The 27,991-nt window shown below is 43.3% G+C and overlaps 2 protein-coding genes and 1 long non-coding RNA gene across 4 annotated transcripts in view; 1 reads left to right on the forward strand and 2 right to left on the reverse strand.

Moving 5' to 3' along the window:
• Positions 1-8,289, reverse strand: GREM1 (gremlin 1, DAN family BMP antagonist). Its single transcript, XM_072863768.1, has 2 exons — positions 8,130-8,289; positions 1-1,225 (listed from the first exon to the last, which is right to left on the reverse strand). Exon 2 carries the CDS (start codon positions 1,222-1,224, stop codon positions 670-672), a length of 555 nt encoding a protein of 184 aa, XP_072719869.1. The 5' UTR covers position 1,225; positions 8,130-8,289; the 3' UTR covers positions 1-669.
• LOC140652677 (uncharacterized) lies at positions 7,842-27,797 on the forward strand. Its single transcript, XR_012042913.1, has 3 exons — positions 7,842-8,014; positions 26,937-27,009; positions 27,107-27,797. It is a non-coding gene; the product is annotated as an uncharacterized lncRNA (long non-coding RNA).
• The window catches only part of SCG5 (secretogranin V), a 32,155-nt gene continuing 27,749 nt past the window's right edge, over positions 23,586-27,991 (reverse strand). For both annotated transcript variants that reach the window (XM_072863766.1, XM_072863767.1), the window contains exon 6: positions 23,586-26,639. In XM_072863766.1, the coding sequence (XP_072719867.1) occupies positions 26,544-26,639 (96 nt within the window). In that variant the 3' untranslated portion in view covers positions 23,586-26,543. The remainder of the gene's footprint in view (positions 26,640-27,991) is intronic.

Genomic DNA, 27,991 nt, shown 5'->3' on the forward strand with positions numbered 1-27,991 from the left:
TACTTACTTTGGCCTTTTGCTTTCTGTAGCTCTGTTTTCCATCCACCTATACTGACTTTTCAACACTCCCACATCCCCACATTGTTCTCCAGACATGGCTTTTGGATTACAGTTATTTTTTTGAAGAAGCATGTTACAAACTCTTGATACAGCTGCTATTTTCAGTGATGGTTTTTGCTACGCTTTAAACTGCTTTTTGCCTACTTTGTATTTAAGAATAGATTCATGCTTTCAAATATATTGTCCTCTCACTTTGATGTTTCTCTTAATACAGTAAAAGCAAATAGCACGGCAGGTGAACATTAGCAAAAGCCACAGCTCCACTTTCCCAACAAGCGGCAAAAATGTGAATATACACTAGGAAACCTAATTCATGACTGCGGGTAAATAGTTTTTTTTTAATATTTCATACCCCTGTTAAATTTTTTTGTTGTAGTGAACATTCATATATTTGCTTGTACACATCCATTTTTCTCTCTTACACACAAACATACACATGCGTGCCCTTCCCTTACATCAATTTTTTCTTTGTTTTGGGGTTTTTTTTCTTGTTTTAGGTAATTCACAATTTTGTCCAGCCCCAGAGGCATGCTAGTTCATGCCACTCACTCTCACGCTGGCAATGATTGCGTACAGTCAGAGTGCAATCGGTACCGTATTTTTCTCAGTTTAGTCCAAGTCAATAGATATACACCGGCATTCCTTAACTCGGGTGATTCTTTTCTTCTTTCTCGGGGGCTGAAGCTCAGGACAATTGAGTGTAACAGTCATGGCAGTGAATTTCTTGGGCTTGCAGAAGGAACAAGATTGGAAAGAGCCTTCCTCTTTACGGACATGCCTGGGGATGTAGAAGGAATTGCACTGGCCATAGCAGAACCTGTTGATAATGGTACGACTGTTGCAGCCTTCTTCATGGATAGTTTGTTTGAGGGGTTGAGTTTTACACCAATCCCGCTTTAGGTATTTGCGCTCAGTGATGTGCAATGCCTCCTGACTAGACTCCAGCACCTCTTCAGCAGGCATCGAGGTGCCTTTTCCTCGTTCTCGATGCCTAGAGCCTGACTGCTGCTGTGTCTGCATTTGCTCTGAATCATTGGGCTGATCTTTGTCAGGAGGAGGGATAGCACCTTGAGATCCACGATTCCTCTTTCTCCCTTCTGCTCCCGGTAGCAGCAATCCCATCAGAAGAAACACAGCGCCGATGGCATACAGTGTGCGGACCATCCTATATGGAGGAAGTTGAGGGAATAAAGCACAGTTGTGGATTTCAGATATCAACAGAAGTCAAGTATGCAGTAAATTCTCAGTTCCATAAAAGAAATATGTGTGTGCACGCGCGCACTTATAGAAGATAAGCATTTAGCCTTTAGCAGCTGAAAGCTGTTTCCAAATTACCAAGTGATAAAAGCTTTAATGTATGGTGATTGAAAGTCAGAGGCTAAAGTAAGTCCAAACAGAATTTCATTTTGTGTAGCACGCACCTTTTCCCAGCTCTTTTCTCCATGTATATTACCCTGGTTAAGAGTTCTCATTCCCTTCTTATAGCTCACTGACATAAGGAATGTTGCTCCTCACTTACACTGCTGGAAGAACAGATTTCATGCTACACAAGGATTTATATGACATAGTTATCTGCAATACCAGAGGGCTAAACTCTTTGACTTATGAGACGCAGTGTAGCTGTGTTCCTTAGTCAGACTCAGAAGCTTTGTACAGCTTCTTGCATAACATACATCCAGAATGTAATGCGTGTGCTGTAGCCACTTGTTGAATTACAGCATCCCAAGCTCTGTCACATTGCCCCTCTGAATTGGTCCAATGCATCTGAGTGTAAGGAAGCTTAAGGTAAGAGATGTGCAACAAGAGATAAGCAACTAACATAAAAGAATGTTTAGGTAGAGGTTAAAAGAGATACACCTGTAATTTCAAATTACACCTTCTCACGCATTACTCTGAATCCTTGACAGAAGTTACACAGATGCAGTCACAGTGTTAAGAATTTTTCAGATCTCTGAATTTTGTTCATTATACACAGCATGATATTGAAAGGATGTATGAGGACAGCAGAGTTTAATATACAACGTTAAGTATCATGAGGTATCAGTATCAGAAAAGAATCTAGTTTGTGCACACACACACAAAAATACTTCAAGAAGTGCAGTAAGTGGAGACTATCAGGTTCTTCAAAACGGCACCCCTGCTCCAAACCTAATTACTATCATAGGAACAGCCTTTCTTGCCTTCCTTAGCCCATCATTTCTGCTGCTTCCTAAAGCTCTGAGCTCTTTTGGCTGCTCAGTCAGCTCAAGACACCAACCAGCCGGAAAGAAACTCATCAGCTATCACACTTTCCCCCCTTCCAGAAGCACCGTGGTCTCCATGTTGTTCTGGAAACCAAGGGATGTGGCAGCAAGAGAGACAGATCGGGGAATGAGGCTCTCAGGGGACCCTCCCCATGGGGAACCTGGAAGAAACCACCAGAAATGAGAGACTGGTTGCAAAAACCCCATCAAACATTAAAAAGGGGAAGAACTGTGAAAAAAACCTGAGGATGTTGGTGTCTTCTACCTGCTTGGAGTGCTGCGGTTGTATCCTTCTTTGACTCTTTCTATCAGTAAGGGACAAATTAGCATTTGAGAGTCCTGCTTGTGTTACTACCCAAGAAACATATGTGAAAGCAAGGGCACCGTCCTGGACGGCTTTATCCGCTCTGCCTGGGACCACACAACTAGGCAGGAAAGCAGCCAAATGCCAATGCTGTAAGGGCCACCTAGAGACTCAGTAGAGGCTCAGGGTAAGTACCATTTGCTATAAAAGATAGCTGTTAATTTCTCAGTTACTAGGTCTTTCCAGCCACACGGAGAAAATAAATGCTATATTATGCTGTTCAAAAAGCATTTCTCACCAAATGATCTGGGAAAGGAATTACTGGAGTGGAAAAGTATCATAGGGGGGTTCCATTGTATTCAGGGATTTGCTTGTGGATCTAATATTTTAAGTGTTTGTCTACAGACTGTTAGAGCACCTAGAGTTTATAATACGTATGATAAATATATGCATTCATTTTATTCATTTATATTTATGTACCAGTTTGTCCTATGTTTGGCAGAAGCTTCAGGTTTCAAGCGAGGGATGTAAGAATGACACTATTGCCGACCCCAAGACACAACTTGGAAGGGCTGCTTTTAATATCTAAATGAAATATGGTACAGAACATGCAATTTTAATAACCTTAAGGCTCTGACATAGAACAAAAAAAAGTTGGGAATTCTAATTGAAGACTAATGCGGCATAATTTCAAGTGTCAGCTTGGACTTCACATTTGCTGGGTTTTCCCCATTTCTATTATAACCTGAATGTTATTTAAATATGTTTCTTTTTAAATTTAATTTTGTCTTTAAAATAATTCTTTAAAAAGAGTTATAAACCACTGCTTATTTCCTCAAGAGACCAGAATGACTCCTTCCAAAACTATTCCTATTTCTCTGGTGACTGTATACCCATGCTGTATTTAGACAGTATTTTAATATGCACATTATTTACTCAACATGGTGCCAGACCCTTAAAAGAAAAAAAAAAAAAGAGTCATTGCATGCAATTGAAAATAAATCGCTAGTTTATAAGCAGTGCCAGGAAACTTCAGGTGTTTGTTTAGTGTCCCATAACTGAGTTGAAGTCCCACCAACATGCATATTCCTGGACTACTTTTATTTCTAAAACTGATGACCTCCACATTGCTTCACCCCTTTTTTTTTTTTTTTTTTCCCCATAAATGTGCTATTAATGACACAGGAAGGTCTAGTCATGTGAAAACGAGATGTACTTTGGGATGGGAATTTGGGGGAAATTTGATGGTAATGTTTGCTATTGTAAGATCTGTACCCCAGATTCATGCATCTTTATTAAGCATGTGCTTAACCCTAAGGAAATGCAAGCATGTGTTTCAATATAACCCTAAACTGGGGAAGGAAGGGTAATTTTTCACTGAGTTGGTTTCCAACCTTAAAGGCAGAAGCTATATTACATGCTCACAAAAGCAATTGTGATTCAAATGAAAATTAGCAACTCAGCCAAAACATTTGTTATGTTCACTTCCAAAACACACATCTAAAAGTAAAAGTAATCCCATTATTTAGAGCTAAATACAGTTTAAACATAGACCCACAGAAGAGGCTATGTGAACTTCATGACCCCCACAGCAGCTCAAGCAGGACCTTCTTTTAAGAGTAACTTATTAAACATTTATTAAAACTTAAGATTATTTTTTTAAAATGCAAAATACAAAGGCAAATGAGGTGGTATGCCTCAGTAAGGAAAGCAAGCAAAATGCAGTACAGGCATTCCGCACCACCTCTGGTCCCAAGGCAATGCATTTGCTTACGAGAGAAGATGATGCCTCTGTTTGCTTACATTAGGAACTAGCATGGTTCATCCATCTATGAATTAGTGTTTGTGAATGTTTCCTTAACAGGTTTTTTTATTACTGCAAAAAAATAGAACACAGAAGAGTACAAGTAGCTAAATCACTGTTACCACACCCAAAGTTTTACCAAAAAGAAATCTCTCCTGAAGTACATGGTTTTTTCCTTGTCACAGCCATCACTCTGCAGAAGTAATAACTGGAGCTTGGTTAGGAGCTGTGAGGAATCAGGCTGTAAAATCTTACATTCCAAATTTCTGCAAAATTTTCAGTACTGGATACTGGCTCTTACAGAAGCATTGGCATGGCAGAAATCCTTTTGAGAATCCATTTGAGAATCCTTTGAACAAACGGATGACTACAACCAAAATGCCTAGGTCAATTCCCACTTATTTTGTTCAGATCCAGAGAGATCTGATGCCATTAATATTTATGTTTTAAAAGTCACAAAATACTTCAAAAATCTATTCTTTCCATATTTCCCTGCTAGCTGATTCTACTTCTCATCATCTGTAAACTCTTAGTCCTAAAGCCAAGAGAAATTTTACTGCTGACTTCAAACAGGAGCAGAATTGGGCCCTAACATTCATATCACCTCATATGTGGTTTATCTAGAGCCTGGGATCTCATCATCTAAAACAGATTAGGAATTTTGTGGATTAATACTCGCAACCATTCATAGAGAAGTGTAAATGCTTTCAGGTTTATTATTTCATACAATTAAGCTGTAATTTTTCGTTTATGCATTTTCTGCTATAAATTAAGGATCGCCACATGTCAGTTCAGAAACAGCACTTCCCTAGGAGTTCCCAGGCAGAGTCAGAAAGTTATTACTGAAATTTTTTAGCACAAAGCAACTTGTTTAAAAGAACTGGATGGAATCCTGGTTCTGTTGAAATATACAGCAAAATTCTCACAGACCTCAGCAGGCCCATAATTTCATCTGTGAACCATATTTACTAGGAAAATATTATTATGAGACATGGACTCATGTGCTTCACAGAAAACATGAAAAATAATCTGACGAAGACCTAAGAAAAATAAATGTATTTGGTGGGCTTCAAATACCAGCCAAAGAAAGAGGCAAAACACAACCCTTTGACTACTCAGAAAATTGAAGTGGTTTATGTCCCAAAGGATCAGAATAATTTTATGCCTGGCTTATTATATATGAATTACAGAAATAGTCTTATGTAATGTTTTCATAGTTCATAGATCTGTATTTTTGAATATACAAAAAGGCATGGCAATGGCAGTTCCCAGAGAACCATAATTTTTCTCTGAGATCAAGACAGCAAAACTAACATCTCTGTTTGGTAGAATTTTGATACGTTCACATTTCAGCTAATTCCTTCTTGCGAGTCATGGAGATGGCTGTTCTGAGACACTTAATGAGTGTAGGCAGTAATAAAAGAAAGAAAAAAGAACTTTGAAACTTTGAGAATTCCCCCTTTAAGAAAGCATTGCTCCGTAGGACAGCCTACGGGACTACAGGGCACCATGGTGGGCACGGCTGGTACCAAACCCGAATTAGACTTGCCCTGAAGACGCCCATGCAGCCTGACAGCTCCGCTCCCCAGAGCGAAACTCCCCTCAGACAGATTTGCTCAGGGAGCCCTAAAACCACCAGAAGAGTTGTGCTGCTGCGCCCAGCCACGCGTCCTGAAAAGGAGAAAGTCTTCAGGAGAAGCCACGCTTTTCTGGGTGACATCGCCGACAGAAAAATAAACGCTTTAGCGCAGCTTGGGACCGAATCCTAAAGAGGAACAGAAAGACAGGGGCATTGGCGCCCTTCACCACTTACATACAGTCTCCACCGCATGGTGGTTGGTGACTCGCAGGCTTTTTCGGCGCAGTGAGGAGCGGGGGCAGGAGGGGAGCGGTTCTCCAGCTCACGGATCACCGGGCGTAGCCCAGGGGCAGCCGTGCTCGGGGGCTACCGGCGCTACACCAAAGGTCTCCGCGCATCTCACGGGCGGGTAACTAAACCCCGCGCCGTTGCAGCAGACAGAGCGAGCCAAACGCACGCTGGTGTTTCAGAGCCCTTCTCTATGCAAAAAAAGGTTTCCCCAGTACTGGACCTCAGACCCGAGGAGCGAAACGGGGTTCACTCGCGATTCTTTCACCGAGAGGAGCCCCGAGCGGGACAGCAGGAGCGAGGCCGCAGCGGACGGCCGGGAAGGGACGTTACGGCTCAGAAGAGCGGACCGGGACAGCGGGATGCTGGGGCCCGCGCACCTTCCCAGCCCGCCGCCGCCGCGGCCCCGCACCGAAGAGGACGGCCCCGCCCGGGACGGGACGGCCCCGCCGCACCGCCCAACCCGCCGAGGTAAGACGGGGCTGTCGCTGAGCGCAGCCTGGGTGAGCTGCAGGGTCACCGGCGGCCGTCGGGGCGCAGGGGCCGCCGGCGTGGCTTGGCTTGGCTTGGCTTGGCTTGGCTTGGCTTGGCTTGGCTTGGCTCGGCTCGGCTTGGCTCGGCTCGGCTTGGCTTGGCCGGCAACTTCTCACCCGGCTGCCCGCGGGTGCGGACGCTCCTCGCGGCGGCGACACCGCCCGGCTCTCCTCCCGCGGGGCGGCCGCGTCTGGGCTTATCCAACGGAGGGCGAGCTCCCTGGAAGTGACTGCCGAGCCCCCGGGGGCTCGCATTAAAACGGACGGGGCGAGGAAACAAGAGTCCTCCCGGAGGGAAAAGCCCAGCGCCAGGTCGCGCCGCGGGCCCGGGGCCGAGAGGAGCGCGGCCACTCCGCGCCCGCGGGGCCGCCCGGGCCGGCGCGCTGCGGGGAGGGCTCCGGCTGGGCCGAGCCGAGCCTGGGGCCTGTCAGCGCGGGGACGGGGAGCGGTGGCCGACGGATGCACGGAGCCGTCGGGGCGGCAAAACGCCCCTGGCTGCGAGTCAGGTGGGAGGGCAGAGCGAGGAGGCGGAGGAGGGGAAGGCGGAGGGGCGCCGGGCGCAGCGGTGGAGCTGCGGTCCGTCCCCCCCGACGGCGCCCGAGGACGCGCGGCTGCGGGACGCGGGGCGCTCCCCGCGGGCGCGCAGCCGGTGCAGACCCTCCGCTCCGCGGCGGCCGACCCCGCCGGCACACACCGACTCCCCCGGGCGGTACGGCCCCCGCCCCGGGGAGCTCCTGGAGGCCCAGGCGCACGCTCCGCGGAGGGGCGGAGGTTTGCGAAGGCGGGCCGGGACAGAGCCGGGGGCCGAGCGGTCTCGTAGAGGGCAGCTCGGCGGGACGGGACGGGACGGGACGGGACGGGACGGGAGGGGACGGGGCCGGCACCTGGGGACCTGCCCCCGCCCCGCTCCGCGCAGAGGCCGGGCCGGGATTTTGCCGTGTGTCGCGTGGGCGCCGAATCCAATTTGTCGGGAGTGATGCTGTAGGCGGAGATGAGAGGCAGAGCTAACGGCGCTTTGGCAATCCCTGTGCCTGTCAGGGGAGAGATGTAACGGCGCCCTAACCCCCAGCACTGCAGCGGAAGTGTCGGTGTCGCCTCACTCCCGCTGACGGGAGGGACGGGTGTCACCCTCTGCAAAACCGAGGCGCCCAGGAGTTTTGCTAGACACCGATGAACGACTCCTCCCCTTCCCCCTCCCCGAAGGTAGGATACAGAGATTAAAATTTTGCCTCCCACAGAGACCGGCCGAACTCTGCAGCTGGCGGACCCGTTTGCGCCCCCGCCGTGCGTGCGCGCAGCGCAGCGCGTCCCGGCTCACCTGCGCGGCGGCGGCGGCGGCGGCTCCTCGGCGGGGCCCGGCTCGGCGGCGGCGGCTCTTCGGCGGGGCCTGGGGCTCGGCGGGGCTCTGCCCGGCGGGTCACTCGGCGGAGCGGGTGGCGTGGGAGCCCGGAGCGGCCCGGGAGTCCATAGAGAGTGAGTCTCGGATCCTGCCTACAAATTGCAGCAGCGCCGAGCTGTCTCCCATTTAAATGTCTGCCAGCTGAGATCTGCTCTCCAAGCCCCTCCAGATCATTGGACAAGCGCCTCCAAAGCCCGTGTTATCCGCCCCCTTTAACACTTCCATAAACTTCCACCAGGGAAAGCTTTCGGTCGTCCAGATAAACACTCGACTACTTTCCTCTCTTAAGAGAATCGGTGCTAAAGGTCACCACCCCAAGGAATTGTTCCTGGAATGCACAGAAAATTCACATTTTCCATCCCCATTAAAGTATGACATTTAAGAAGAGTTAAATCCGCCCCCCCGCCCCCGCCTCCGCTGCCCTTCCATGCACACTGCCCGGGGCTGGGCTGCCGGGGCGCTTCCCTGCCCGAGAGCCGGCCGGGCGAGCGGTGGGTCCCGCAGCGGAGCCGCCGAGGGGAGCCCCTTGCCGGCCTGCCTTGGCCAGGAGGGAGGCAGCCACCTTTCCGGCCCTCCCTGTTACAAATTGGCACTGCTGAGGTTTGCCTTCTGCAAATATGCCGGGAGTCACGCAGCTTTGGCAAAAAACCCCTCTGTGTGTGTGTGCGTGGGGGAGTGTTAAAGTGTGGCTCCTGATCCGCAGCCGCTCTCACGGCTCTATCAGTGAGATTTTGTTGGTTTGTTTTATTGTTTTGTGTCCCGCCAGAGGCGGGACACCTCGGGTGGCTTTTTCCCCTCCCGCCACTGCGTCTCTCAGAGGGCTGCGGGCTCCTCAGGCGTCCCGCGAAGGGCAGGGGCGGCGAAGGAACGGCGCGTCCCGCCTGGGCTAAGCGCGGAGGCGGCCGGAGCCGCCCGCCCGTCGGGGCGGCCGCGGGGGCACTCACCGCTCCGCTCCGCTCCGCGCCCGCGGCCGGCCCGCAGGCTGCCGCTCCGGATCCCCTGGGCCAGGCGGCCGCGATTCCCGGGCCAGTCCCCACCGCTTCTCAGGGGTCGCTCGGAATTAGGCAGAAACCGGCGGGGGCTGAGCGTCTTTGCGGACCGAGTCCTCCGCAGCCGTAACCCGGGAGGGCCTCTCCGCGCTGCGGCTGCCCGAGCCTTACCCCGAGTCTGCAGCCAGCGTCGGGGCACCGAGCGGCAGAGCCCTGGGGGGCGAGGGGACCTCGCAGCCCGCAGTGGCAGCCCGCACCTCCCGCGGTGCCCCCCGGTCCCCAGGCGCTCCAGCACCGGCGCTCGTCTCCCACGGGCTTTTTAGCACGGGGGGCTGCAACGCTACCGAAGGACGGAGTCATTACGAGCAGGAGCTGCCTCTGAAATACGGGTTGACCTTTGGGCTCGCTCATTAAGGAGAGACGTTTGTCAGCTGCCGCTTCCAGCGGCGGGCATCACCCAGCACGAAGCGAAGCAAAGAGAAGCGCCCTGCGACGGACCCGGGCCGTGCAGGTGGTGCTGCAAGCGCCGTTTTGTTTTCTCCTGACTGTCCGGCACGAATTACTGCCTGCGAACCAAACCGGCCCTGCACCTCAGTGACCCAGCCCTGGTAGTCAGCACCCACTTCAGGCCTCGGAGAGGCCCGGATCTCACCTGACAAGTAGAGGTTTTTATTGTCCCTGGTTTTGCAGATGGGGAAGATGAATTAAAATGAAAGGATCTGCTACGTTAGGGATGCCAGGGCTAGGCAAGATGCCAGGTTTCTGACTTTTCACAGTACTTAGCAGCAGCTTGCTCTTTGCTTAAGGCCGAAGGATGGCTCCACTTAGTGCCAGTTATATAGGTGAGTGCTCAGCAAGGTAGTAAATTAGGCCCCTTGCTGTAATTCACACACACATTTAGCAATAACTTGTTGAAAAATAATCACTTCAATTACTTGACCAGCAGCATGTAGAAATGCTGCAGAAGCAACAGGGCAAGCAACCGCAGTGCAGTGGTAGGTGGCAGCATGAGAGGGAAAATGTGTTGGTGTGCAGGGGCCACTGAAATTCAAATACAATGAAGGGGAAGGATTATTGGCAAAGAATCACAGCAAATGACATCTAGATGGATGGAAGGAGAGGCCTAGGAAATTTTTAGGGTTTTTTTGTTATTTTACTCAAAAAACTGCTATTGAAGTTAATAGACGTTTTTAATCAGCTGGGGTCCTTCCTTTATGAATCCAGAGAAAAAGTCACAATTCCCACCTCTCAGTATGTTGACAGACTTTATGCTCCTTTTCTTCTGTTAAGTAGTTGTACTGATGTGTAGGGAAGGGGTCTAGTCACCTCTCTTCTGCTCTGTCTCTGACTCTGATTACCCGCCCTAGAGCCAAGCTGGTGGCCTAGGGCCATGGTCCAGGCGTTTGGTGCTGGAGGAGGTGTTCTCTGTGGTTGCTCTGAGCTCCTGTTGGTGCCTGATGACGGCACTGTGTCGTGGTTTAGCCCCAGCGGGCAACTGAGCCCCACACAGCCGCTTGCTCACTCCCCCCTGGTGGGATGGGGGGAGAGAATTATAAGAGTAAAAGTGAGAAAACTCGTGGATCAAGATAAAGACAGTTTAATAGGGAAAGCAATAGCCACGCACACAAGCAAAGCAAAGCAAGGAATTCATTCACTACTTCCCATCAGCAGGCAGGTGTTCAGCCATCTCCAGGAAAGCAGGGCTCCATCATGCGTAATGGTTACTTGGGAAGACAAATGCCATCGCTCCTAATGTCCCCCCCTTCCTTCTTCTTCCCCAGCTTTATATGCTGAGCATGACGCCATATGGTATGGAATAGCCCTTTGGTCAGCTGGGGTCAGCTGTCCCGGCTGTGCCCCCTCCCAAGTTCTCGTGCGCCTGGCAGAACATGGGAAGCTGAAAAGTCCTTGACCAGTGTAAGCACTGCTCAGCAACAACTAAAACATCAGTGTGTTATCAATATTATTCTCATACTAAAATCCAAAACACAGCACTATACCAGCTACTAGGAAGAAAATTAACTCTATCCCAGCTGAAACCAGCACACACTGGCACTGCATGCACTTCCAGGCATTGCTGCTGGCCTGCGGGCAAGCTGCCTCTCTGCTGTGTTTTTCTGGGATGTAGTTTACATGCCACTCTGGCATTGACCTTCTTAGATAATGACACTTCTGGGCATCAATTGTAGAGCAGTCATCTTCGCTTAACGCCTCACTGCAGTCAAGCATCTAGCCAGAGTGGCTGATGTGGAGTAGATCTCAGTTTGACTTAAAGCAAACTAAGAAACCCTTTAGGAAGCATCTCCAGGTGTGGAAGGTGTGTTGCCTTCTCAAGACCTCTCTCCATTTCTTGCAGTTGAATGTTCTGCACCATATTTTCCCATCTGTTTTCTTTCACTCGGTTTAATCCACAGAGTGTTTCAAGTAGGCATTAGCATCTTGCATCCAGCAAGACAATTTTTCAGATTTCTCGATGATTGGAAAGTAGAATTATTCCTGCAAGAGTTTGCCTGCTCATTCAGAAAAATAAACCAGTTGGGTACTAACTAGGTAAGTAATTGTAGCTGTATCTGTTTCCTTGGACTGAATGAGTGTAGAAATAAATTTAAAAAAAGAAGACTTGGCAAAAAAGAAGAAACATTTCTGTCTATTTTTATTTCTTTGTGGTTGAGGGAGGTGGGGGGAAGACATGTTTTTCCTTATTGTTCTTTTCACATCAGGTATCCAGATAATTTCCAGCTTGGAAGTTTGTATTCCTTTTACTGATGGATTCTTTAACAAAACATTCCCCAAGTTTACTCCAAAGGTTCAGCTGTGCTGGTCAGATCCAACCAAAGATGAGGTTCTGCTATCTTCTGGCTTAAAAAGCCCCCACTGCTTAAAAGAAAATGCTTCCTCTTCCTCCCCCCTTATCCACACTTGAAATTCTGTTGATGCTCACCAGTGCTGCTAACTGGAGCTGGAATACTGATGGGGAAATTTTATATAATTATTTAGTATAAAAGAGGCCTATGGGAATATGCATATTTTTGTGGCATAGGTTTGAGATTAAGAGCTTCAATGTCATGGGGCAGTAACGGCCATGTACTATGAACCTGGCTGGATTCAACTATCCGCTTGCTATTGTTTTGTTGGGCTTTTTTGTTTTTGTTTTTTTTTAAATTTCCTCTCCCATTTCTTGCTGGTATTCGCTGTGTGAGTTGGTCTTTGTTTTAGTGGAACAGTAGGAATTGTTTTAAGCTTAAAAGAAGTGCTGTACTTAATTCTTGCAGAGAAAAATGTTACTGGGCTGAGCTCCTGTCTGCTACTGCTAACTTTTGAGTGCTACCCAGTATATCCTCACTGCCAGGACAGTTGGCGCCTTATTAAAAGCCTTTGCAGAGAAGCCAAAGACTGACAGGGGCCAGATCCTCTTCTTGAGTAAATTGGAATAGCTTATAATAACTTCAGGGAGATGTAACTGATTTATGCCAGCTGAGAATCTGGCCCTAATATACCTAGAAATCCAACATCTCTCACTCCTCGACATGTTCCTCCAGGTCAGAAGTAAGGCAAGCTGTCCAGGAGAGACAGGGCACATCTAAACTGCTTTACTTGATATTTTGAACTGTTCTGCTAAGGAGAGAAAGGAGCTTGGTTTACAGGGCTATGAATCTGGCACTAATTTACAGAGGAAAAACTAAAAGGGTACATAAGACTCAGCCATTGATGACAAAATCTCTAATGTTTTCAGTGCTTTTTGTATGGCAGCAACTTGAGATTTTTCCTTTCTGTTGGTAACATTCAAGAAGAGTAACGCCAAACCACTCTGTTCATGTATTTTAAAGCAGAAAATATACATGTACATACCTACATACCTACCTACCAGCGTGCCTCAACTTCTTGTTAATACAGAGGTAGTGATGCTTTGCTGTGCTTTTCGTCCTTTAAAATTCCAGTGGTGCTCATGAAAAACTTGTGAAAATAAGGGAGTGAAGTGTTAAGGAAGAATTTGTCTCACCAACACAACCATAACTTTTCTTACTGAGCTTGTAACAAGGCTAGAAGCAAGCGCTGATTTCCACTGCAGTCTGCTGCTCGCCACCTGCCATCCCAGGGGGGAATTTGAAGCTGCCCAGCAGAGGCGTGACACGATGAAATTTGGCACAGTGGTTATCTGATGCGACAAAAGATGTGTGCGTTGCAGAGGTGTCTGGTTTCAGAAATTAGTTTTGTGGGACATGCTCTCAAAGATGAGGGGTATCTTCATGTTATGGGGATTGTCGACCTTCAGGTGGTGTACATGGCTGATCTTCCTATCTTGATGAGCGAGATGAGCAGTGTAATTCATGACTGGGAGCGTAAGCAAGATTATATGTAGTGTGTGTTGGATGGGCTGTGCATAGAAATGCTCTGTTGTTACATTATTGCCCAAGTGTGGGAGCTTGTTTGCTTTACATAGGAAAAAAAACCAAACATGTTTTGTCATAGAAAAGAAGTGATGCTCCAAGAATCCACTTCCCTGTGGGATTTACATATATCCAAAAGTAATGGACAAAAAGCCTTATGATAAACCAACAAAGAAAAAGATTTCTCATTTTTTATTTCAAACCTAAGTAGGTAGACAGTAATAAATGGCACAAGATGAGGGAAGGAGATGTTGTGGGCTTTGGTTTCAACATACTCTATTAACATACCAGTCCTATGGTTCTTGTTCGGGTACTCCACTGTTTATTCTATTACAGATTATTGTACAAAAAACCCCTCATTTAAATAGGGTAGCTGAACCTTATCTGACCGTTGTACTTCATATCAAGCTGTATAAAATAATACCAGAAAAAGCTGAGGTTTGTCTGGATTGAGTTACATTTCTTATAAAATTTACTGGAAAAAATCAAGCTTGAGACTGTGCAAAAATTACTTGAGACTAGCAAAGTTCTGTTTAATTAAAGGACTTAAATTTTTATCTTATTTGAGTTTTAGAATTAATGTCCATGTGGCTGAGGCTCTACCCCATAGCCTGAGAAGAAAGATTTGGATAATATTGTACTTGTTAAAAAACCAGTATTTTAGATTTAAGTTGACAGAACATCAATATTTTAATGTATAGATTTCCATCAGCTGAATGAGAGAAAATTAAGCAAGGGAAAATGTTTATTTTGCAGGGTTTTTTGAAAATTAAATATTTTAATTTTTTTAGTTTCAAAATACGACTTCATCTAGGAATATACCCCCATTTCATTTGTGAATGTTCAGAAACAGAACATTGGAAATCAAAAGAATGAATGGGTTCAAGGTAAAATCCCTAGCTTTTAGCACCCAAATACTTTAAAGATCTAGGATCCCGCTCTGAAAAGTGCAGGTATGGTGGCCTGGTGTGTCTGAAAAGCTTTCTTGTTTAGCATTTACTACATGTAGAGTCAGGTTGTGGGCTTGTAATGATCTCTGCACCTAGAGCCATGGTCACCCACCAGCATTCCACTCTGCTCTGTGCTGCAGGCATAGAACAAAAAATATGTTTTCTGGCCTCAAAACACCCACATATATAACACAATCCATATGTGACTATGTTTCAAAAGTGATTTAGAAAAGGTTATTTTATTAGGATGAAGTTTGACTGCTGAACAAATATAAACTTTCATGCCAAATGAGGAAATATCATTTGTCAAGCTAACCTTTTATAACTCTTTTCACAATTTTTTTGATGCATCTTATGTATTTGATGGCTATAGAAGAATTTGCCAAGAAAATGAAAGCCATAAAATACCCATTAAAAATTCCTCTGCCCTCATGCATTTGCTTTTCTTTTTCTTCTGTCTCATGAATCTGTAGGAGAGGTTTGCTGGCATGCTTTGCTTTCAGGGCAGCTCTGAAGCAATGTGATACAAGAAGTGACTCAGCTAAGCAAACTGAGTTTGTGTGAGTATAAGAAGCCCTTATAGTCTGAAGTCGTAAATGGCTATTATGAAAGGAGGCACCTAAGGAGCTCGATGTATTATTTGCTTCCATATTTCATTCCAGGGATATGACAGCTATGAAATACAGTCTCCAGCAATGCTGCAAAACTAAAAGACTCCCTTCCCACACCTTACTGCATCCCAATATCTTGGACAGATTACATACACTTTTAAGCCATGTATAGATATCTCATACACAGTTCTGGCAAAACAGTCCTTTTTACTCCTTTCCTGCTATGATGAAAGGCAATTTGTTGTTGTGTACCCACCTGTAACTCAGGATGTTGCCTGGAAGAGGAGTGCTTTCTCCTCCTTGCAGTGTGGGGGCTTCTGTGCAACACCTATAGAGCATACGATGTCAGCCTAGCAGGTAAGATAGATAGCTGGAAGTTAAGAAGTCTAGGCTTTTTTCCTGACTCTGCCACTTACTGACTGTAGTGAAAGAAAAAGGAGTGAGAGAGGCAGGAGAACCATTTTATTATGTAAGATTTGCAAGGCTTTTGTTTCGGTTTGAGTTTTTCTTTTATCCCATTGCCCTCTTCAAAATTCTAATCTTTTTGTTTTTCCTGGCGATATCCAGGTAAAAATGGAATACCAGATTAAAAAGTAGCTTTGCAGGAATGAAAGAGCTGAAGCCCTTTTTTGGCTGAGACAACAACTTATTTAGACTGTATAGAACTTCTGCATTTTATATTTGAAATCCAGTGTCACAAAAATGGCTGCTGTGTTACGGGAAGGAAAGAACTCTGTCAAACAGTTGTACTGCTCCAGCATGGGTTAGTCCACTTCTCAGAGTGAATACTAATGTGGGTGGGAAGAAATAGAACTCTTCCTCCCTGCAATTTTTTATTTAGATGGTCTCTGTGTCAAGAAGAAGAGGTCTAAGACACACAAGTACACCCCACCCCCCACCTTCATCCTTTTCCCTTTTTCACTCACTGAGTTTCTCTTCGTTCCATTTCCCCACCTATAAAACTGCAATAGGGAACAGAGTTCTCGGAGCCAGAATCATTTTGGCCTAAATCCTTGAAGCTGGGTCGGTACCAAACTTCCCATGAAATAAGCAGTTAATAAGAGGAGTTGAGAGTTCGACTTAATCTGGGAAGATACATCATATTTTTTTAACTGTCACCTATTTTGTATCTACGTGCTTGAATGCATCCATTTTGCAATTTCTAAAAGCTTTTAATGGGGAAGAAGACCTTCTAACTTCTGTAATTCTCCACAGTAAAAAAAAAATCCTATTTCCAGTGAATAAGCCAAGTTTTCACTGTTGTGGACAAAAAAATCTAAAGGCAGACAAAGAAGTGTTTAACCAGTTGTGGTTATCTAAAAGAACTGCTAAAGATAAGGCTCCAATTTAGCAGTCTTTGTTGATTTGAATAGCATTTTAAGTATAGACATAAATGCGAACAGATAGGTAAGTGCTTTGGTAAGAAAGGTGGACTTGTGCGCATACTTCAGTTTTTTGCTATACTTAGATTCGGACCCAAATCCTGCAGGGACTTGCCAGATGCTTGACTTTGTTTTCAGTGGGGCTATGCGGAGTGTATAAAATGAAGTGCACACAACAATCCAAGAGGCTTGAGTCAGGCAAGCCTTTCTAAAAGACCCCAAAATAATTTATATATACATCTTTCCCCTGTTAAAGGGCATTCTAGTTGATGTGCATACTAGAATGCTAAACTTTATGAACTTAAGAATTAAATATACAATACAATAATAATAAAATACAAAAATAGTCTCTTTTTTATCTGTATGGTTACCAAAAATTTACTCTTTCAAAAATTGCCAAAACAAATCACTTCTGGGAAACTACACAGGCGAGCCTAGGGCCAAATCTCTTGTCTTGATATTTCCAACTGCTCTGTTTTGCTTCTTCTGTTTCCTTGTCAAAAGTATCCTGTTTAGCCTGTTTGGCTAAGGGCAGTTGGATATTTCTTCATTGATCTTTCCCTTTCTTACGGTATCTTGAATTCTAATTAGCGTTTTTCAAGTCCTTTTACTTTATTCTCCAAATATAGCTACAACAGACATCACTCTTCCCTTTCTGTGGAGCTGTTCAGAGCCATGGAAGAGCTGTCATCTTACATTCTGGGACTCACCATGCTGCCCAACAATTCTCCATTAGCTGCTTTCATTGGCAGTTTGATTAAATGATATTTTTTTTTTCCACAAATAACATACGATTCAAAGTGCCTGGAAAAGTGTAAAATCACTTGATGTTAGGAGCTATTCTGTAAATAGGCTTGGGAGCAATCCTCTAGGTGTTTGTAATTAATCAGGCACCAAACACTTGGAGCTTTTGGATGCACTTTTAAAAAGTCTAAAAATGTAAACAGTTTTCTTTCCTCTCCCAAGGAAGTCGTAATGCACTAAAGACATAAGCGAAGAAGTTAAATTGCAAGTGACCAAATCAATTACACTTCAGATCAGACTGTGGCAGGGCTTTTTGGTTCTCAGCCAGATGGAATTAGACTCCTTGTGAAGGAGGTGTTAATTATTGTTGTTGTTATCATTATCATTATCATTATCATTATCATTATCATTATCATTATCATTATCAGGGTTTCAAAATGAACATATGAAGTCACAGGAAAAATTACATATTTTTCCTTTTGAAAAATATAATAGAACATTTAGAGGAAAGAATCTTTGGGACCTGGTGTCACCAAAAGCTATCAGACATGTTGTGCTGGTTTTGGCTGGGGTAGAGTTAATTTTCTTCGTAGTCGCTAGTATGAGGCTATGTTTTGGATTTGTGCTGGAAACAGTGTTGATAACACAGGAATGTTTTTGTTATTGCTGAGCAGTGCTTGCACAGAGTCAAGGCCTTTTCTGCCTCTCACCCCACCCCACCAGCGAGGAGGCTGCGGGGGCACAAGGAGATGGAAGGGGACACAGCCGGGACAGCTGACCCCAACTGACCAAAGGGCTATTCTATACCATATGGTGTCATGCTCAGTATATAAAGCTGGGAGAAGAAGAAGGAAGGGGGACATTAGGAGTGACGGTGTTTGTCTTCCCAAGTCACCGTTACGCGTGATGGAGCCCTGCTTTCCTGGAGATGGCTGAACCTGCCTGCCCATGGGAAGTAGTGAATTAATTCCTTGCTTTGCTTTGCTTGCATGAGTGGCTTTTGCTTTGCCTATTAAATTGTCTTTATCTCAACCCATGAGTTTTCTCACTTTTACTCTTCTAATTCGCTCCCTCGTCCCACCGGTGAGGAGTAAGCAAGCAGCTGTGTGGTGCTCAGTTGCCGGCTGGGGTTAAACCACAACACACATTAAAAAAAAAAAAAAGAAAAGGTCCGTGTAGGTATTTCTTGTTCTTCTGATCTGACCAAAGAGAAAACAGAAACAAACAAGATATTTTCCTGCATTGTCAGGCAAAGAAGAAATCCTCCTTTTTAATATAGTAAATTCTTGGATTCAGAGTTCATGACTTCTTTTGGCTATGCCTCTCCTGTAGGCTGAAGTTTTTACACTGAGACAGCTATCATGATGTAAAAACATGCCAGAGACAAGGTACAGGGGTTTTTATCTTGATGTAATTAGTTGAGATAAATCCAGGTGAGGGCACAGGCTATCTAGAGGCAGAAAGCACTTTTTTATCCAATGGAGATGGGACGATTTGTTTAGAAAGCCTCTGCGCATTAGGGAGGAGGTGACTACTACAATGAAGTGTAACAAAACCGCCTTCCTAAATAGAGAAAAAACAGCATAACCACATGGGACTTCCTTGTGTCTAATTTAGAGAAGTACTTTGTAAGACCAAATACTTTTATGTTTTAGTATCTCAAATCAAATTGTTTACTCTATCTGGGCCTCTATCAAAGCCTCTTGCTTTGAGTATACTACCACCAGCTTCTGGAAAAGCTCTGAAAACCCCTTCAGTGTTTGGCCTTGCATATTTTAATAGGGAGAATTCCCCGTGAAATCACCTTGAAAGGAATTATTCCTGCTGGTGTAGCGGAAAAGATTGTGACTTATCTTCAACACTCAAAATGCTTATAACAAGACATGTCTTGCTGTAAAGAGATATCCTGTTAGCAACACTAACAGGGTCCCTTAGGGTCACTGGAGCCTTTGGTCAACAAACCTGATGGATGACAATGATTGCGAGATCAAATTTGTCAGTGGAATGCTAACAGTGAGTAAGAAAGTGGGTTTTTAAAGGCTTTCTTTTCAACAGATGCAAAATGATCTAAAGATATTTTTTAAGTTACTAGAATAAAGAATGCACAGTCAAGTAAATGAACTCTTGCTAATTTGTCTTGCTAAATGTAACATTCTTCCAATTATTTGGGTAGCAGCTAAATACATCTCATTTTCCTGCAAAGAAAACCATGCAAATGAGTAAAAGAAGGCTGGTATTGTTTCAGGAATCCGACAAGAAAAGATTGTGGTCTCTCTCTACTCCCTGGAGGGGTTCAAACCTGTACCTCCTACACCTCCAGAGGTGTAGCCTCTATGCCACGAGGCAGGAGCCTATTTGTATGGGAGGACTCTGCACCTCCCATACAACAATTCAGGAAACAAGTAAATAAAGACAGAGAGCCAAAGTAAGGCATCTAGTGGGGAGGATGGGGGAGGGTGGTTGGATTGTTTTCACCATGCTTTAAGACTACTTCTGTATTTTTATCCAGTGTCTGGCTGGCTCCCCAAACACTCCTTGAGGTTTAGCTAGAGCCCAGGTGTTACCCTGTCTGTCCTCATGTTCACCCTGCCCTGCTAACCACTAGATGATAAATTTGTGTTCATTCTTGATCCCCTTCTCTGGCGCTGTTAGAGCTTTGATTCTTTTGCCGTATCTCTTCTAGAGACCTTTTTTTTTTTTTTAATTAAACTGTCTACTTCTGCTGTGGTATTTTGTGCAATGCCTGGTCCTGTAGGCATGTGTGAGGTGGGCCCTTACCAGGCTGATTCCCTCAGGAAATATAGGGGAGGAATTGCCAAGTTTGTGGATTCAGGTTGGGTTTAGGACTGAGATAGGTGTAGAGCTGTGCAGGTTCACCAAGTTTCAAACAGTCCAGGCATGCATGGAAGTAGAAGTTTAGGTGCCTGAGGTACTTCATTGACAAGAAAACATAGTTGTTCAGCTGCTTAAGGAATCGGGCAAGGGAGGCAGGGCTTGAGGATCATGTGCTTGGACTTTGGTATTTGTATTACCAAAGGTCCACCTGTGGGCACTTAAGCCTTTAGTGGAGCTGGCCCTCAACCTCTTTGCAACTGTTCACCCATCTGTTAATTGGAAATAATTTCCAGTTTTGTAAACCTCCATATCAAGAACCTCCAGATACACAACAAAATAGACACAAAGTGTTTTTACAAAGCAACCGATATTTTAGGGGCAATCTATGAAGGTCTTATCTTCAAGTTTGTGGATAATTCTTGTCCTTTTAAGGGCTCATAGGCTGCTGCTGAGAACATAAAAACACATCAGGAAATAGCCAATATGGTTAGAAATTAGAATATAGCCTCAACTACTAAAGCAGAAAATAATTAATGTATTTTAAACTGAAAGAAATGTATGTTATTCTGACACATATTGCTTGCATGCTGGATAACTTGCACGCATGAGACCTACTGAAAACAAGTCTTCTGAGAACCCCTAACTTCAGATCCATAGCCATCAGAAAGTCTGCAGCAAAGCTGGAGACACTGTGGGAATAGCAGGAGGAAGCTATAAGGAAACAGAAGCAGGGCAAACTTTGCCATTTTTTTAACTGTGCGCACACACGTTACCCGCACATGCACAAACCCCTATGGCAGCTGAGTCGTTGGGTTGTTTGCGAATTTAACCAATAGCCAGGGTCTATGCATGAACTATGACAGCAATGCTTATCTGTTATAACAATGACTTTTAAAGAACTTACTTTTAACAAAGACTTTTCAAGAACTTACTTAAATCAGCTATGACTATTTTTTAAAATTGATAAATCGTTTATGCAGCATTAAAAATAGGTTTCTTAATTCAGCTGAAGTAACACAGCTTTAAAGCCCATAAATCTTGCAGCCATTGCACTACCTGTTGGAGTCACTTAAAGTTTTGCAATTGAGTTAGTCGCTGGTTGCAACGTTGTTAAAAAAAAGGGAAAAATTAGCCCATGGTGAATTATGAGTGCTTCTCTGGATGACCTGACTTATTCTTTCATGAGTCTGTTTTGTCCATTTGGAAATATAAAATGCCACAACGTGGTATTTTATTTCCCAATGTAGAAAGGTGTTCTATGTTAGGATGAATAATCAGAACTATATTTCCCCACAGGGGCTATCCTATTTGAATTTCAGCCACTTTTAGAAGACTTCTGGGCATTAGAATGTAGATAATGCACTGATGAACTGCTACAGTTTTTTGTTTGTTTGTTTCTCAGAATAAAGATTTAATTAAAAGAGGCTAAGACTGAATTCAGCATCAAAGCCGTATGCCCCTTCTGTGATCTAACAAATATTCAGATGCCCAGACCTAAAAACCCTATCATATGTAACGGAGATGTTTGGTGACTCCCAAGAAAGTTACATTGTCATATGGTGGTTAGGTTCGGAACAAAGATCTGGAATAAAAGTAGTCAGTGTTTATACATTTAAAATCAGGGCTTAATGGTCTGTAAATGAATGACACTGGTTAGGGAATGCGGGAGAGTTTGAGACTAGTAGCAAACACCACATTATTTTTATTTGTGCTTTCTCCTTTGCCTCACTCGGTTTACAATGAAATTTAGCCACCAACTCCCACCACTGTTGTTCTTGGAGAGCAGAGTAGGATGAAGAAACACAGTGATTAAATGTAAAAGACACCCATGCATTGCAATAGGAGCTGGATTCCATGTGTTTTCGTAACAGGAAATTTAGGAAGAAATAGAAAGAGGTGACTCAGGTCTACCTAATCTTTAAAGTCTGAAGCCATTCCCAATTCCTACCATCTACTGCTTCCTTCCCCACCTCTGCCCCACATACAAAAACGGACCTTGTTAGTAAAACAGGAATGTTTTTAAGCTCTTTTAGTTCCAATTGGTAACGCTGCTGCCATGACACTCACATCATTTGAAGTTTGTTATGCTCCCATGTGTTGAACACATGGCTAGCAGCTCTTCCAACCATCAGGCTCCATGTAATCACAGAAAAGAAGTTAGCATCATAAATAAAGCAAATTCTTGGATTCAGATGTCTCAAAATTGGAGGTATTGTCCTCTGACTCCCTGATATCCTTGGTAGCTTCTGACTTGGACGGAGAGGTATCTTAAATCTTACCTATAGCGCACTTAGCTATTAAAACAGTGAGTACACTCATCTCCCCTATGGGTCATGTGAAACTGTATGTACTTTGTACATTTTAAATTTCTGTGTGGTCCTGGTAGCATCTTCTGACTCTGCCTACCTTCCCTTTCTCCTTCCATAAATCTAAGTCTGTGATTTTGACTGAAAAGTTGTCTTTGAACTCCTTGTCTTAATGATCCAAACATTCCAGACTTCCATGTAAAAAAGAAGTACTTGCATAAAAATTAATTCACAGGACAAGTGTTACAGCATTACAAATGAGGTAAGAGTTGGTTTAGTGAGTTTACCAGCAAAATGTAAGAAGATTCCAAGTTTGTTTTGGGTTGGTGTTGTTATGGGCTTCTTCCCAACAAATTTAAATGGTTCAAAAATCAGTTTTTGTACAGCATGAAAATGGAAACAAAGCCTTTTCAACACTTTCACACAGCTACTGGTTAGAGGCCTGATTTGAGGGCACGGACTCAAGTCTCCTCTTCATCGTCAAACAAATACTTTTCTTCATCCCCAACTCCTGACGTTTGGAAACAAAGGGGCGTGAATTTTACTTTGTCCACAACGAAATAAAAAACTTAGTTGACTTGGTAGTCATCTTTCTGCCTGTGTCCCTCCTCAGTTTAACAGATGAAGGTATGCTTCATCATATTTTGATAAAATAAGCTTCAGATCAGCTTCACCTACAGTCCTGTAAGTGACTCTCGGGACTCTGACATCACATTCCCAGGAACTACTTCCAAGTTTCTTTGGTTTGCTCATGAGTTGCTGAATAGATTAGCGGCATGGTTTAGTTAGGTGAATGCAAATGTGCCAATAAAAAGGAGCATATCCGCTCCTATTTCGCCTCCTAAATAATTCACTAAGCATTTCTAGATTACTTTCTTCTGTGGGTTGACATCTTTATATTCTTTACTACAGAGTTTATTATAAGACTATGTTATCTTTTAAACAGTGTATGTTAGTATGTGTGTATGCGAGTGTGTGTGTATATATATGTACATATAGACGCACCCCCAGAGTAAGTTTTGTGTCACAAATCAAATACTATAATCTGCTCAGTTACACAGTGTTTTTTTTAAACTAGGGTCATAAATATTTCTTTACCAGACAAAAGCAATGTTGCATGGCAATACACTTTATTTTCTATAGCTTCTTTCAAGCACATTGTGTCTCAAATATGTTAGAAGTAATTAACATTTGCAGATTTTAAAATAATCTAAAAAGGTTTTAATTCAATGAAAATTCTAAGCAACAATAGCAATATACATGCTCCTTAATTCACATGCATCATAAATGTTAAAGGGCGATTACACCTGTAAGAGCTGAGCAACTGTTTACATTCTTGTGAATATTGGTTTGGTGGAGTGAGCTCTTAGTGAGGGGGATAGTTGGTATCTTTGTTCCTTGATTCCAAAAGACCAGCACTGTGATGATTCTTTGTAAAAAAACCCCTACATATACGTTTTTGGACTGTTGTTGGAGCAGTAGGAGAGGCAACTTTTTTGGCTTGGTTTTTGGGTTTTTTTAATTAATATGGGACTACTAATCCCAGTACAGAAAGGCAGGTCTACTATGAAACTGAAATTCAAGTAATTAATCTCATTATCATGGTGTAATAGCTATATTTTATTAATATTTCACAATAGTGCTGTTGAGTCTTCCTGGTGAAACACTCAAGCTGCCTGATGGACTCAGCAGATGGCTGCTCACCACCACGCATTTGATTTCTTCCAGCAGACAGTTCCTGTAAGACGCATCATTGTATTGTGCAGTCTAAAGGGGATTTTTTGCTTGCATTTAAAGACAAACACATCTCTAAATTGTGTAATTTTTCCTTCACCTGCTCTGTGCAGATCTCTCATAGACAGAAGGGCAGCTCCTCAGGCCCCCCCAGGGTCACAGGCGGTCACAGGCAGCCACCGGGGTTTCCTGTTGGGGTCAGTTTGCAGTGCCAGATTATCACATCCCCACGCAGTGGGTGTAGTGAGCTGAAGTGCTTCAAGAAATCAGACGTGGGATTGCTGATACTGTTAAGCAAGCAATACTTCTTCGCCCCTCCCTTTTTAAGCCCCTCATTTACTGTACACACTGCCTTTTATTATGTGCTGGTCCTTACCAAGAGCTTAAAAATGAAATAAATTGCCTTCATGGTTACTTCATTTTTGTGATTAAAATGGATTTTACTGGAGCTAATAAGGACAGAATGTAGCTCAGATTATTTTAAAAGCCTTGATAAGACCATTGAGTACCTGAAGAAACACCAGCTTCTTCAGAATGGAAATCTAGTGTCTGACCACCTGGAAGCCTTGTAGCCGCACCAGCAGCTGGCTGTGGGGTTAGGTGGGAGGAAAGACCATTTCACATACTCTGGACCACTGGGCATCAGTGGGTTCCGATTTCAGATTCATGCCACGATATATAGCTTTTTTCTGGTTTTGGAGACAACCTTTGCAACTCTGCAATTCTCAATACCTGTGTGAAGACTAAGCAGGAGTGCAGATAAAAAGAGTAAGCTTAAGAAGCAGAGAATACAAGTTCTCTCGTGTGAACAGCTGGATTACTCCCATCCCATCCAGGCACTGGAAGTAGAAGGAGCTCCGTGATTCACACAAACTCCTCAATTTCGTGTCACATGTAAAATGGGTTTATAAACCCCAGTGCATTACATACTATTTAGTTTTCTCTTCCAGAATTTGTTTAAAGAGGAAATATGATGAAAAACACGATAGTTCAGCCTAGAATGTTACGGAGTTTTGCAATCTACCCGTAAATGACATAAGAGGACTGACTCTCTGCATACATAATTTATTACAAATTACTAAGTGCTGGGATAGAAAAAGCAAATGCCATAGTCATATTTGTGCCATCCTGTTAAGTCTGATCTTATGTAGCTAGGATCTTTAGTTTCTGTTAGTTTCTTATCTGTTTTTTCTAAGGGGTCATCATTATTTTACTGTGTCTTTCTGTAGGATGGGGAAGGAAACTACAGGTTTTTTTCACAGATTTGAAGTTCAAAGCTGTAAGCTAATGCTGGTTTCCATAATTCTAATGCCCCATGCGCATGGCTTGAAATATTGAAAATAACAAAATTTCAGGTAATTTTATGTTCTCATGTTTCAGAAAGGGAGAACTCAGTTTTCTGGAATATAAAGTTCTTCAATCTCCTAGGGGCAAAAAGGCAATTTAAGCTTCCCAGAGCAACTTCAAGAGCAGTGATAGCTACCAGTGTTATTAGAATATCAGTTTTTCAGAAGATCATCAACGGTAATGACCTTCATATCCTGGATTTAGATTCAGAGGATGTTGACACAACCCTATTAACACAGACAAATGTCTCCATCTTCACTTATAATATCCCAGGGAAACATAATTTAAGAACATTATAATGCACAAATGCTGCTGTTACTAAGACAAAGAACAGCAGGGGAGATTAATTTCCACACAACAGTACCATTGATAAGGAAGAAAGATGTGCAACTGTTCATGAAAGTTGTGGACATGAAATGATTAAAACTAATAGAAAAATATTCCAGTGGATAGAGTCAAAAAGCAGTTCTTTAATTTTTAAATTTGCACAGCAATAACCGAGACAAATGAGCCTCTGAAATATTTTGGAAAATGTCACTTTGCAAACCTTGTAGATTGCTTAAATGTTTATTAAAGTGGACCAAAAGCCAAAATTCTCTGGGTAAAATAAATACTTTGTCTTTGCTAAGTAACAATATTTGTGAACAAAACATAAAACTATAATTTTCATGTGTCAAACATAGTAATGTTTAAGATTAAATGTTGGAGTCAGACCGGGCATTTTTTTACATCTTCCTATTTACAAGCTGGTCATTAAGACCATTTACCTCGCGTTAGCTATTAAAATGACTAATATTTTTAAAGTTTGCTCCATGACTAAAATAAAAACAACAGAAATGTCCTTTTACCATAACTTAACAAAAAGCAGAACCATATTTTTGTTATCTAGGAGAACATACTGTTATAAATACAGCTGTTTTTCATCTACAATTATATAAATAATAAACATGCTGCCATTCACAAGGATTTTAATAGATGATTATATATAAGCAATATTACGATCTAGCAGAGGATGGCATGAGTTTTCATCATTCATTTTTATTGTACTTATTCAGGACCCTTGTCTTCATCTGAAAAATGTGGAACAGACTTCTTTGCTACAACGTTATCCAGTCGCTGTCCTTGTAGATACGGATTCACACTCTGAAAAAGTTTAGAATTATTTATACTTATTAGAAACAGGGATACATATAAAACGTAACTAGGTTTAGTGGATATACTTATATATTTTTTTACCTGTCAAATACTTGCAGACTGAAAAAAGAAATTGCTCCCAGGGAATAAATCTAAAAGTCAATCAATGTTTTGTTTTCTAATATTTTTTGCGTGCAAGAAATTAATCCAATCCACCAAAAAGAATACAAGTGATGGAGGACTATCAAGAATATAGGACACTCTGAATTAAACACTGTCTTTTTGCTCTACTCCTCCTTTCCTCAGCTCAGCAGAGAAGCAGCAGCAGATCTAACTCCCTAATTCTTGAGGCAGGACAGAACTTGTTAGAGAAGTACAGGTAAGCTTTAGCTTAAATCACTAGCCTCTGATGGACCTTATGCTGGGAGACAAGTTAGATACCACGATACCATTTTTGACCAAAGTCTCTTCTTCAGGCCATCTCCTCTCCAGGAAACCCCTCCTCGCTTCCTCTCTTGATGCTAAGATAAAAAACTGCTGGCACAGAAGCAGAGACAAGCAAGGTTTTGGCATAGGAAATGGCTCTCCTACCACTGCCAGAACAAGGGAATGCTGGAAAGAAGATCCCTGGAGAGGGTTTGCGCCATGTAAGCAGCACAATGTGAGACTGAAGATGAACAGATCCTGTCTCAAAACTGTTTGGAGATCACAGTAGTGTAGAAAGCCTATGCTTGAATTTTACCTATACCCATGGAATAAAATGTATTTACTGTATTTGCAAGCATCAAGCAGTTTAGTGGAGCTTCAGAATTAACAAATATTATTTACATCCACTTTCTGGCCTGTTACAGCATCAGCGTAAACAAAATTCAAGTATATACTTTCTCCTTCACAGATACAGACAAAAAAAATCTAGTGTGCTGTTTTTTGATGCCAATAAAAATTGTTTGCCTAAGGACAAACTTTGGAGGAATGCAAATTTTCCAGTATCTCCTGATTCTTGTCAGGCTGGCTTTATCATAGAAATTACTTTTCTTGAGATATTTCTGTGCTTCTTTCACCAAAATGTAGGAATTCAAAACTACACAAAAAAAAAAAAAGCTTTTAAAATAGGCATGAAATATTTATTTTCAAATATCCCAAGTATTTGTCAAATCTCTGGAAAAGATTTGGGGTTTGTTTGTCTTCGAGTTTAAGCCCTTGGGTTTCTCCAGATTTGTAGATGCTATCATTAATACTTAATCATAGTGTAGAGCAGCCCTTTTGCTTTCTTCTATTGTTTTTTCAGTGCCTTGCCTGCTGCAAGTGAAAACATAAAAATATTAAGAACCAGAAATGAATGTGGAAAAATCTCTGAAAAT

This window comes from Ciconia boyciana, chromosome 6 (assembly GCF_034638445.1).
Source record: "Ciconia boyciana chromosome 6, ASM3463844v1, whole genome shotgun sequence".
Lineage (NCBI taxonomy): Eukaryota > Metazoa > Chordata > Aves > Ciconiiformes > Ciconiidae > Ciconia > Ciconia boyciana.

What these genes read in the sequence shown, in the direction of transcription:
- GREM1 (XM_072863768.1), bottom strand. Translation starts at nt 1,224, where the DNA reads ATGGTCCGCACACTGTATGCCATCGGCGCTGTGTTTCTTCTGATGGGA.